The sequence below is a fragment of the Chiloscyllium plagiosum genome, chromosome 14, assembly GCF_004010195.1.
Source record: "Chiloscyllium plagiosum isolate BGI_BamShark_2017 chromosome 14, ASM401019v2, whole genome shotgun sequence".
Taxonomy (NCBI): Eukaryota; Metazoa; Chordata; class Chondrichthyes; order Orectolobiformes; family Hemiscylliidae; genus Chiloscyllium; species Chiloscyllium plagiosum.
The window spans coordinates 53,957,193-53,970,543 of NC_057723.1; the positions used below are offsets into that span (position 1 = coordinate 53,957,193).

A 13,351-nucleotide genomic window follows, 5' to 3' on the forward strand; every position below is an offset into this window, starting at 1 on the left:
GAAGTATTTAAAAATGTCTGAAAAAGCTCAGGAACTTTCTTCTGCTTAGTGTCTCTTCAAACAAATTAATGCAGTCTGCAATTTTTTTCAATCCAATCAAATATCTTTTCCATGTTTTCATGCAACAGTGCAAACATCCGGAGTTCCTCCATGGCTTTAACAGTATGTCAGTGGGCAGGCATTCGTCAGACTCTTCAGGATTACAAGACCCCTCAGCCATACTTGTAGGGATTCAAAGAGAGCTCTCAATGTCTAATGATGACTTGATGCTGATCTCACACAGTAGTGATGCTTCATTTCTGTTCTACTTGGCTCATGTGTACTTATGGCAAGTTGGCACAAGTTGCACTAATCCAGAGTTAGTTAAAAATCATGCAACATCAGGTTATAGTCTAACAGGTTTATTTGGAAGTACTAGCTTTCGGAGTGCTGCTCCTTCATCAGGTAGCTATGGAGCAGGATCATAAGAGATGAAGGAACATCTTCCAAATAAACCTGATGGACTATAACCTGGTATTGTGTGATTTTTAATTTTGTCCACCCCAGTCCAACACCTGCATCTCTACATCATAATTCAGAGTTAGATAGTCTTTTATTGGAGATGGTCATTACCAGACATTTGTGTGGTGTGAATAGTACCTGCCACTTGTCAGCTCAAGCCTGGATGTTGTCCATATCTTGTTGGGGTATTTGAAAATGGACTAAATCTGAGCAGTCATGAATAGTGCTGAATATTGTGCAGTCATTGGCGAGCATCCCCATTTCTGACCTTATGGAGGGAAGGAAGATCATTGTTGAAGCAGTTGAAGATGGTTGGGCCTAGGACAGTACCCTGAGGAAGTCCTACAGAGATGTCTTGAAGTTGAGATGACTGACCTCCAACAGCGACAACCATCTTCCTGTGTGGTAGTCATCACTCCAACTGGTGGAGTGTTTGATCCACCCCCACCTCCTCCACACACCTGGTGATTCCAGTTTTGCTAGGGCTTTTTGATGCCACACTCTGTCCAATGCAGCCTTGTTGTCACCTCACCTCTGGAATTCAACTATTTTTGTCCATGTTTAAACCAGGACTGTATTGAGGTCAAGAGTTGAGTGCCCTGGCAATACCAAACTGGGTATCACTGAGCAGGTACTGCTTGATAGTATTGTTGGTGACACCTTCAATCACTTTACTAAAGAGTAGAGTGATGGAACGATAATTGGCCGAGTTGGATTTGTCCTGCTTTTTATGCACAGGACACACCTGAGCAACTTTCCAAATTGTCAGGTAGATGCAAATGATCCTACTGGAAGAGCTTGGACAGAATATGGCATCAAGGAGCCCTAGCAAAACTGGAATCACCAGGTATGAGGGGCGGGGGTGGATCAAATGCTCCACCAGTTGGAGTGATGGGAGCAACAAGTTCTGAAGGACAAGTCTTCAGTACTTTTGCTGCAGTGTTGTTACCCTTTGCAGTCTCCAGTGCCTTCAGTCTTTCCTTGATATCACATGAGTCAATCAAATTGGCTGAAGATTGGCATCCACTTGACACATCTGGCTTAAGATTGCTGCCTTATCATTTGCACTGATTTGTTCGGCCCTTCCATCATTGAGGATGGGGATATTCATGGAGCCTCCTTCTCCAGTGAGTTGTTTATTGACTACCATAATTCATGATTGGATATGGCAGGACTGCTTAGATCTGATCTTTTGGTGTGGGATTGCTTAGCGCTGCCTATCACTTATGCTGTTTGGTAGTTTCACAAAGTTAACACTTCATTTTTAAGTATGTCTGGTGCTACTTCTAGCATGCCTTCCTGTACTCTTCACTGAACCAGGGTTGATCCCCGGGCTTGATGATAATGGCTAAGTGATGGGCCATGAAATTGCAGATTGTGCTGGAGTACACTTCTGCTGTTGATGACCCACAGCACCTCATAGATGCCAAATCTTTAATTGCCAGATCCGTTCAAAGTCTGTCCCATTTGGCATGGTGATAGTGCCACACAACACACTGGAGGGCTTTCTGAATGTGAAGGCGGGACTTTATCTGTGCAGTGATCACTCTTATCAATACTGTCATGAACAGATGCATGTTTTTCCCCTTCTTGTTGGTTCCCTTTGCCACCTACCACAGACCCAGCCTAGCAGTTATATCCATTAGGACTGGGCTAGCTCGTTCAGTGGCGCTGCTACTGAGCCACTCTTGGTGGTAGATATTGAAATCCCTCATCCAGAACACATTTCACACCCTTGCCAGCCTCGATGCTTCCTCCAAGTGCTGCTCAACATGGAGGGAGGATGGTACATGGTAATAACCTGAAGTCATGAGATTTCATGGGGTCTGGAGTCAATGTTGAAGAGTCCCAGAGCAACTCCCTCACAACTATGTGCCATTATACCACCATGTCTACTGGGTCTGTCCTGCTGGTGGGACAAGACACATCCAGGAATGATGATAATGGTGTCTTGTATCTATCATTCAGTGCATCTGATGTAATCTGTGATAAGCTGAAAGTGTTGACATTGAACCTGCTCACAAATAATGTTATGAATATTACACTCCTTGATTCTCTAAACCTTCCCAATTTGCCCAATCATGATTTTACTCATGCAACACAACCCCTTGATTGTTTGTTGTGTCAGTTTCAAAGCAGTTTCCTCAGTACAAATATTTTATGTGTCTAGGTGAAGACGATACAGTGCTATCACCAATGTCACTGGAAAGAAAAAAAGGTAAGTAAATTACATTTAAAGCATATTTAAACAGTTATAAGAATCCATGCATACTTTGGTTGTGAATTTCTATGTGTCAGCAGAAATGATCCAGTTAATAAAAGGCAAAGTGACACAATGATAAACTATTGGAATATTGGTGTGTATTGCCATGAAATTGAGGCACATTTACTTGTTCACCAAGAGACTGGAGAAGTGGGAGCAGTATGCCCCTCACTGCATGTGGCGAGAAAGGCTAATATTTGAATGACAAAAACAAAATTGCTGGAAAAACTGAGCAGGTCTAGCAGCATCTGTGGAGAGAAAGCTGTGTTAGTGTTTTGGGCCCATTGTTCCTTCTTCAAAGTAATTGGGTGAGTTGGCCCTGGCGAAGTACTTATTCACTTCTCACCCACTCAGCAATTAAGTGCCGGTTACGAAGGTCCATCAGGGATGTTCTTGACTCACTGCCACTGAGATTCTTAAAGAGGGAAATCAATGGCATCAACTCACCATCTCCCTGTTTACTTAACTTCCCAACAGGTAGGTCAAGTGGCTGGTTTCCCAACTAGGTAACTGGAGCAACATGCCTACAAGGCTTGAGGAGGTGGGAGAAAAGGAGACTCCAGTCTAGAGCCAAACAGGAACAGGAAAGCGGGGGGGGGGGGGATGTTGGGCGTTGGGAAGAAGGTGTGCAGGGTTAGCACACACTCTTGCCTTTGCCTCTGAACTCTTGACTCTCTTCTCTCCACACACCACCAGACCCAAAAAGATCAGATCTATATTCTTGCCATTTGGAAATCTCATCTTCAGGTGATTCAGTGACCTTCAGGTCCCAGATGCTGGCCTCTGGCTGATGTCTTTTGGGAAGACAGGACTTTAACACTGCAAACTTTGACTTTGCTAACTGATCAAAGCCCAATCTGACAAGCTTGCTCAGTGGTGGGATGGGGTGGAGAATTTATTACTACACCTCTATACTCAATCACTACAAAATTAAATCTCAGTCTTAAAGATGGAAAATGTGGGTAAATATGGTCAAAGTGAGAAAAAAAACTCAATTTCGATAGAAAAAGATAATTTTCAACTTCCCCTTTGAGGTTTAAATGGCACGTTCAGAATCTTGTTCATGAACAGCATTTTAATGCACTGTCACCTCATTACTCACCCAGCCAACCTCACTTCAATGCAGCTTCAAATTCTCCATTCCTTCCCTGAGAAACAAGATGATGCCCATATCTAACATGAGAGTCAGAGCAATGTCTCGCTTTACACTTTCTTGAAAACTGCCAGCCTCTCTGGCTTGCACTGAATTATAGCATACAGGGAGAGGCAGGCAGTTCGTAACAGTGTGGAGCACTGAACGATTGAGGGGTGGACAGGTTGCTATATGGTACTGTGGTACATCAATGTCACATCAACAGCAAAAGCCAGCTGGCTTTTTTTGCAAAACACACTGCAAGTGCTTCAGCCAGATGGTGAGGCCGGTTAGTAGAATGGAGACTAACATCATTGCAATTCTAATGTGATAAGGTGTCAACAGTGTCAGAAGAAATGGTGAGAAAATTAGCAAGAAAAAAGAATGAATGTACCAGAATAATATCAAGGGATAGGTACTCATTCTCAATTGATCCAAAGTAATCCATAACTGAAACTTCCTATAAATTGAGAGTTGTTCAATTCATATAATTTCAGATTAAGCTACATCTTGTACTTGGAATTCTTTAGTAACTCTTTAAAAAGGTTTCATTTTAGATGTTAAAAAGGAAATATGAATCATGCAGATGGTAATTCTGTTTATAATGTTCCCAGGTAAAAAGTCTCAAATTGCTCTCGAGGAGAAACTCAGATTATTGGAAGAAAAATGTAAAGATAAAGAGGTTGAACGGGTGGATGTGGAACTCAAATTAACACAAGTAAAAGAGAATCTGAAGAAAGCCGTTGCAAGGGGAGCAGAAATTAATTCATCCATTGACTCCAAATCAGACACTCCTGGTCTACAGGTACTTGAAAAATACTATTTTGCAAAAGAAAATAAATCAATCATGAAAAATAAAACAACTAACCTCATATGTGTTATCTAGAAGAGGTCAGTTTATGGAAATTTATTCTCTTTGGAGTTAGGAAGTTGTCTGTTCAAGGGTCACTCAGGTACTTGATCACAGCTTAGATTCCGATATCAGTACAAGATAGACTGCGGAAGTATTGCATTTGTCAATCAGTTTTACTAACCTCCCAGTTGCCTCTTCAGTTAAGTGTAAAATATATTATTATACTATCTGTAAGTAACAGCAGGTTCTTCTGGTGTTCTGACCAATATTCCTCTTTCAATCAGCAACAAAAACAAGTGAACAGATCAGCCATCTTATTGTACCATTTTGGTATGTGCAAAATCTTCCAACATGTTCACAAAATGGAGCAGTAATCTCATTTTGAAGTAATTAAATTGTATATTGAGTGCTTCAATGCATTTCAAGAACTATATAATCAAAGTCCCAAATAACATTAGTCCTTTTACCATTCAAGGAAAAGAAAAATTTCCAAAAACTGTTCACCTAAGCTTGAAAGTGCTTCCCTAAGAGGGTAGATTTTGTTCACCAAAATTCAGTTCAAAGTGAAAGTGATGCTCTAGATAATTTTTAATATCCACAGTACAGATTCAGGTTTTTCTCACCTAAAAGGTTATTTTAAAGATTCTATTGACCTCTGAACTCCTAAGCTAAAGAAAGGGTTCTTTTGTTTTGGAGGGGGAGGGGCTGCTGCTATGAGTGAGAATTTACAACCTTCATGTTAATGACTTATTCCAAAATATTTATCTTAAATGTTGAATGAGGCAAGATTCAGCATATACCTGAATTTCTATTCTCATAATAGGTGGATCATCTTGCTGGGAGTACAAAAATAGAAAGTCTTCCTTTTACGTTTACACAAGTGGATTGTACTAATGATTCCCTAATAGCTATACTATCAAATGTACTGTCTGGAATGTGATTAAGCTACATACCGGAAGAATATCACTAGTATCATCTCAAACTCACCTTTAGCTGCCTCATTAAAGCAATGGGCAAAGGAAGGGAACAATAAATCTAGATACTCAAAATCCCTGATTTGTTTGGAAATTTGTTTGGAAAGTGTACTCATTTGAACATGATTTGGAGGTGCAGGTGTTGGACTAGGGTGTACAAAGTTAAAAATCACAATAATCACCAGCTTATAGTCCAACAGGTTTATTTGGAAGCAATATGTTCGGAGCGCCACTCCTTTATCAGGTGGTTGAACATTTCAGCTAAAACAAATGATGATGTTCTCACCCAATGTCTTCAATATTTACATATACCACCAACACAAAAACAGATCTCTCACCTGACCATTTATGTGAACTAAGAGGATTTTTAGTCAGTATGACTTGGCACTTCCAAATTAGGTCCAGAAACAGAGTACAAAATCTATACTGCAGCAAGTGAAATGGTGGCTTGGTGGAATATTTTGACCAATGGCTTTAATGTTTTCTTGGTGAGAACTGTACTCAAGCTTAAAGTGAAAGTATTTGGCTTCCACTTGCAATTGTGTGGTCCAGCAATTCCTTTTCACTTTTGGTATGTATTGTCACATACTTAGTTCCAGAAATAAATGAACAGATAGAATGTGTTTTTAGTGGAAAATAAGAAAAATTTCTGCTCTTCACTGCTATTGGTAAGTAGCTCAGTTATTAAAATATTGTCTTGTGTTTCCCCCAGGGTGAGAATAGTTATACAGAACACCATTTTCTCCCTGTGAATTGTGCTTCAGAAATGAAAAGGAGAGCTCCCACCATGATACCTTCCAGTAAAGGGTGTGTCTTACGGAAGGCCAAGGTATCAGCATGTTTCGATAGCTTATCTTTAGTAGGAAACAAGACAACATGGGTTTAACTCCAGCTTTCCACCATCAGTATGCCAATTACATTTTTATTCAAATGACAGTTTCTCATCAGTATATAAATGTTCCCATCATAGGAAAATGACTGGAAAAGCATGTGCACAAACAGATCCATCCCAGATCACAATGTACAAATTGACCTTCAAATAATCCTTTTTAAAAAAAAAAATCTAGACTTGTATATTGATTATAGAATATGAACTGCCCAGCATTGGTGCAGGAGAATATTTCTATTTCAGTTGTCATGTGTATACATACCTTAAACACATGGCAACATGACCCATCTTGACTGTTCAATCCTATCTGCCAACTTTCAAGACAAGTATAACCCTAAACATGCATTGGAACTGAAAAGATTCATTTCAACACTTACTGGAAGTATAGCCAAAAAGACAAATCTATCAGCTGAAAAGTGGGATCAATGTATACACTAATTCTGGGCATAAACATGCATTTTGGCAGCAAAAAAATGCATATTAAAACTATGCATGTCAGCATACTTTTGCGTCATTATCAATGCTGAGTTCTGCATTCATATTATTTATTACACATGAATTTAATGGAAAATCATTTATGGAAGAGTATTGTACAAGATGAATTGGATTTCTGCATTGTAAAATCCTTAATTTATGGTAGTGTATCCAAATATCTTGCAAATATTTTCATACAGCACAGAAAATATGTATTGCCATTCACCTTACCCCCAGCACTCCTCAAATGGTTCCCTTGGCATTGTTACACAGGATCTAACTCAAGCGAGAGTTAGAAAACTTCAGATATTCAGTGCTACATGACTCTGGTAGTAGGTAGCATTCTGGGAGATGATGCATTGTTTGGGATGCCTCTTCATAGTCAGATGGTGTAGCAGAAAAAAAATTAAATTCACTTTATACATTCACAAGTAGAAATGATTAAAAGTAGTTATATATTTCACATCGGGAGAAAGTGAGGGCTACAGATGCTGGAGATCAGAGCTGAAAATGTGTTGCTGGAAAAGCGCAGCAGTCAGGCAGCATCCGAGGAACAGGAGAATTGACGTTTCGGGCATAAGCCCTTCTTCAGGAAGAAGAAGGGCTTATGCCCGAAATGTCGATTCTCCTATTCCTCGGATGCTGCCTGACTTGCTGCGCTTTTCCAGCAATATATTTCACATGGGCTAATACATGAAAAAGCTGTTTATTGAATTCAGTACAAAATGTGTTCAGATTTTGCAGTCAGTTGTGATTCAATGGCACAGATTTTAAGCTGTCCACAAAACCTTAGCACAAAAACTTAATTTGAGTCTGGAACAAAAATATGGGGATCTCCAGACATCCAGAAATAGTGATACCATCAAACAGGGTAAGCAGCCATTCACTCCCATTGAAGGGTACCAAGAAAATAAACCAAGAAAAGGACAGCCTTCATATTTCATAATTTGAGAGCAAAGCTTTTAATATGGTGACAAAATGTTGACAAAAAGATAGTTTGGTTCATAACATATTAATATAATAGAAACACAAATAGCATTACACAACTATAAAATTAGTGTTTCGTGGCCAAACATTGGCGCAAGTCTGCATGTGACTTAACATGCCATTAAGAACTGTTACACTTCACATGGTTTAATTTGCTCAGTTTTTAAATGTAGTATCACAACAAGTCCATAAAGATGGAAATGTGCCCTGTGGTGGAGCAGAAAATTGACAGTAAACTGGATTTTTGTTTTACATTTAACCACGCATTCTGTTGATTTCAAAAACAAACACACATTAAAACTGCAAAAGTCAGGATCCTTGTACAGACAAATCAAGTCAAAATAGAACCTTTGAGGGAATAATATCAATCAAGCAACATTCCAAAGCGTTAAAAAGGACAGTGAATTGTTTCATGATTCACAACTTGATTTGTCAAATTGCAAAGATTTGTTTTGTTTTCAATTACAGGAATGGGAGAAAAAGACAGGAACATGAAATGGATTGAAGAAGGTGGATGCAAAGTATTATTTATTAAAATGGAAAAAAAAGTAATAAATTTGAAGTGTCAAAAAGTTTTCAGAATGTTGCAAATGCAAGATCTTCCTACTCCTTCAGAAACAGCAAATAGGAGCATGTTCAGAAAATGAAATGCGATAGGATGTGGAGTCATAAGGGATTGTCATAGTTGTATTGCTATTGTATTTCAATACGAAAATCTTTCTTCAGATTGTGTTTCAGAATTTCTCCCATATATCACAGAATTCATTCCTTTATCTTGTAGTGACTATTCTAATTAAGACTGGAATGAAAATCCAATATGTTCAAACATTAATCAAAGACAAATTCTTATTTATAAAATTGTACATTTGCTATAGTAAGTGCGTGCCTTCAGGAAGAAATCAATAAATGATCATAACGATTTATCCTGATAAGTATGGATGATGATAGTTGGACTAGCCTTTAATATTGTTAGGTTAATCATTAAACAAGATTTTAACAAAAAAAAATCATTGACTCTTTTTGTATAAACTGTGAACGATGAGCACTTTGGGATGGAACCTAGACTGCTCAGTTAATGGGGAAAAAAAACAAAAATATTTTGAAGTGTCTGAAATTAATTTGGGACATCAATGCACAATTCACTCCCAAGCATAACTACATCATGGTGATATTTCACTCTAACCTCCCTTTCCTGCCTCAGAATCTTTATGCTCTGATCTATTAATGGCATTAACATCTGGAACCTAAACGCCTTGCTCAACAGCTATGCAAAATTAGTGTTCAGGTTATCCGTCCCACAATGTTAGAAGATAAAGAGAAACAGATATAAGAAATTTAAGTATGTAGGTATAATATTATCAAGCTCTAAGTCCAAACAAAGCTAATAACACCACATTTACCCCATCGTACATAATGTATGGTTCTGATGTCAGATTTTCTTAGACTTCTTCCTTCCAATGAATAAAAGGAGTTAGTTGCTCAATTCAGTGTCCATATTTCAATTAGATCAATGGATTAAGACCAATCATAGCCTGATCACTATAACTATAGGTAATCCACAAGTACTTTGTTAATACCATGACACAGAGGTAATGAATAATAATGCTTCATAAGATTATGAATAATTTGAATTATAAAAAGTAATGTGACACTTGCAGACATGGTGTGGCTATGATTACTGTAAAATTACAATATATATATATTTTGAGAAAGCAAAATAACAATACCAAACCACCTAAAGAGATTAGATGGCATGGTAGAAGCCTTTAGTTAAAATAGTATCTTTTTAAAAATGAAGTAAAAAGAGAATTCCAGAGCTTTAGGTCCTGGGAAACTGGAATTGCAAGCAGGACTGGTGGAATAATACTCAAGAAACCAGGTTAGACGAGTCAAATCTCAGGATTGCGCAGCCAAGAGAAGGTTATAAACAGAGAGACAGACAGACAGGGAGACATTGATACTACCATATTGCTGCTATTTGGCAAAAAGGCTAAACTAAATGGGGTTCTAATATCACCAGAAAAAAGCCAGAAGAAATATTCATTTTGAACCTTAAAAATGTTAAATGTGAAAAGAGCTTTGAACAAATTGTAGCTATTCATTCAGTACCTTTGAGAAACTGCAGGATTCAAAAATTGTGTTAATCTTACAATCTTCAAAATGTAACATTTCTGATACTTTCATGCTATTACCATAAAAATATTACTGGTCAAAAATATTCTGAAACTCCTGTTTTGTTTAAAGCATTTTCTGAACTAATTTCTCATTTTTAATACTTGGACCAGAGCAACAAATGTTTCCTAAAAAATGCATATCTTAAAACAGGTTGTAAATAAATGGAATCAATTTGCAGTGTGTTTGTATGTTTCAAATGAGAATTACCATGTTTTCCTAAACAACTGTCCACTTGCCTTATTTACAGGATGTTACTGGTGTCTGCTTGTTCATTCCATTTTATAGTGAATTCTTCTGTGTACCTGGATAAAAGTAGGAACCAAAGCTGTTGACGTTTTTTTACTCTGATATTTCTTGCCAGCTGACTGATTTGATATTCAGTCATGTACAATTTGATTGTCAGTTTTCAAACTTGCAATAAATATGGATTAATTTGTAAGCACTTTAAAGGGATAAGATTCTGCATATATTTAAGGACTAATGAACAGTTTTCTTAATTAACAGTAACAGATCGGGTTATTATGTACACTCCCTGCCCCACCTTCAAAAATAAAAAACTTTTGCATAACAATGTTATAATTGAGTGCACTATGTAACTGCAAACCATTTCCAGGACGTGAAATGTGACTAGTTTGTGCCATGACGCGATCTCTAACGTGACAGGTTGAACCCTGTGCTTTTGCTACATTTCTGCTTATTACTCACTCACTGACTATATTCTTAAAAATAGTTCCTGGGTCACAAGCAACAGAAAGCATCAACATTTAGAAATGTTTGGAAGAGTAAGCAGTGAAATATTTAAAGTTTTCCCTCTGCTTAGTGAATCAGTAGGAAAACAGGAGAAAGTGAAAGTAGACTTCGTTTCCCCACTCATCATAATCAAACTTAATCCAGATAACCAAGGTTTTGACCATCAGCTGGAGATCCAGAGGAACTCCAGAATACCTTCTTTCTGGCAGTATTAAGTGCCAAAATCAGGCATTTAAGTGGTTGGGGGTTACCTTCCCCTGGGCAAGGATCCTGAGGGGCAGAAAGCCTGGTTTTTGTAAACTGTTAGCCAGTAGAGCTCCATTTCAGATGGTATAATCAGGAGCAGTTGCAGTTGTCAGCAATACACCAACTAGAGGCCCAGGATCAATGATGTTCTTACTGTTTAGTGAGGGCAGTTTGGGGCTACATGGAAAAAAGGTCTCTGGGTAGGGTAGGGGAGGACAGGTTGGAAGAAATGCAGAGGGCCCTTCAAATCAGGTACTGGGTGTCAGCTGATGAGGAATCCTCTGGAATCTTGTCAGAAGGATTTAGTTTTCCTTCCAGAATGTTCAATGAAAACCAAAAAGTAGTGTTTGTCCTTTGGAACTGGAATGTATTCTCTGCTTATCCTGTTTTGCCAACTCCAGTCATGCAGGACTTGTCACCTGGGCCAGTGTTTAGGATAGTTCAGAAATTGCCTGTGGATTGAATTGATTTACTCATAGGGAATAATTTAGCACGATTAAAAAAATTATAGAAATAACCATTTCCATGTAGTGACCAGAATAACGGATAAACCAAGTCCATCACTAGAGGCCACAATATTACCATGAGTAAAGGTCAGGGTAGCTGAAACTCTTTCGGGGTGAGAATAATTCAAGGGAATTGCTTAGTATGCCTTTATTAATTCAGGTTCAGAAAGCCGATTGGAAGTTAACTTAGTAAACATAGTCAGCTCACATGGAAGCAAAGACTGGAAGAGTTTAGGAGGGTTATTGTATTGAAGAAAGTGGAGACACCATAACAGACTTGCAAAAGAAGAATGTATGGCTGTTCATTAACTAATGGTATTGCTCAATTCCTGTAAGGAGATATGAAGAATTAATAAATTCCTATGGCAGAACATATAGGAACAAAACATCATAGAATCCCTACAGTGTGGAAACAGGCCATTCAGCCCACAGAATCCCTACTGATCCTTTGAAGACCATCCCAGCCAGACACAACCCCTATCTTGCATTCCCCTTGGCTCATCCACCTTGCCTGCACATTCCTGGACACTACAGGGCAGTTTAGCATGGCCAATCCACCTTACCTGCACAACATTGGACTGTGGGAGGAGGAAACCGGAGCACCTGGGGGACACCCATGCAAACACTGAGAATGTGCAAACTCCACACAGACAGTTGCTGGAGGATGGGTGACTGGTAAAAGCAAGTACTGCTAAACAGGTATGTTAGCTGGTCAAGATTTCAAGAGGATGTAGTGCAATTCTACTGTACAGTAGATAATGAGAGTTCAGAGACAGTATGTCCCCTGTAAGGTTGAAGGGCAAGGCTGGTTGATTAAAGAAAAATGGAGGTTTGGTCAAGGAAAAGAAAGCATATGTCCAGTATAGAAGGAGGAATTGAGTGAATCCCTAGAAAGGTATAAAGGCAGTAGAAGGAGGATACTTCAGAGGAAAATCAGGAGGGCAAAAAGGGGAACATGAGACAACTTTGGTAAATAGGGTTAAGGAGAATCCAAAGGGATTTTACAAATATATTAAAGGAAAGAATAGGGCTCGTTAAAGATCAGCAAGGCCACTTATGGGTGGAACCTCAGGAGATGGGGGAGATACTAAATGAGTATTTTGTGGAGAAGGATATGGAAGACAGACAACATGGGGAAATAAACAGCAACATTTGAAAATTGTACATATTACGCAGATGGAGTGGTGGTGATGGACATTTTAAAATGTATGAAGGTGGATAAATTCCCAGGACCTGATTAGTTGTCCATTAGAAGCTAGGGAAGGATTGCTTGGCCCCTTGCTGAGATATTTGGATCATTGATAACCACAGAAGACTGGAGGTTGGCTAACATAGTGCCACTATTTGAGAAAAGCAGTAAGGAAAAGTTAGAGAATTACAGACCAGTGAGCCATACTGGTGGTGGGGCAAGTTGTTGGAGGGAATCCTGAGGGACAGGATTTACATGTATTTGGAAGGGCAAGAGCTAATTAGGAATAGTCAACATGACCTGATGTGTAGGGAATAGTGTCTCACCAATTTGATTGAGTTTTATAAAGAAGTAATGAACAGGATTGATGAGGGCAGAGTGGTAGATGTGATCTGTATGGACTTCAGTAAGG

General features: G+C 38.7%; 1 protein-coding gene across 4 annotated transcripts in view; it reads left to right on the forward strand.

Annotated features, from left to right (window-relative positions):
- The window catches only part of afap1l1a (actin filament associated protein 1-like 1a), a 206,501-nt gene extending 195,814 nt beyond the window's left edge, over positions 1–10,687 (forward strand). For all 4 annotated transcript variants that reach the window (XM_043703824.1, XM_043703822.1, XM_043703825.1 and 1 more), the window contains exons 17-20: positions 2,672–2,719; positions 4,511–4,701; positions 6,436–6,552; positions 8,542–10,687. In XM_043703824.1, the coding sequence (XP_043559759.1) occupies positions 2,672–2,719; positions 4,511–4,701; positions 6,436–6,552; positions 8,542–8,568 (383 nt within the window). In that variant the 3' untranslated portion in view covers positions 8,569–10,687. The remainder of the gene's footprint in view (positions 1–2,671; positions 2,720–4,510; positions 4,702–6,435; positions 6,553–8,541) is intronic.
- Positions 10,688–13,351: the final 2,664 nt, after the last annotated feature.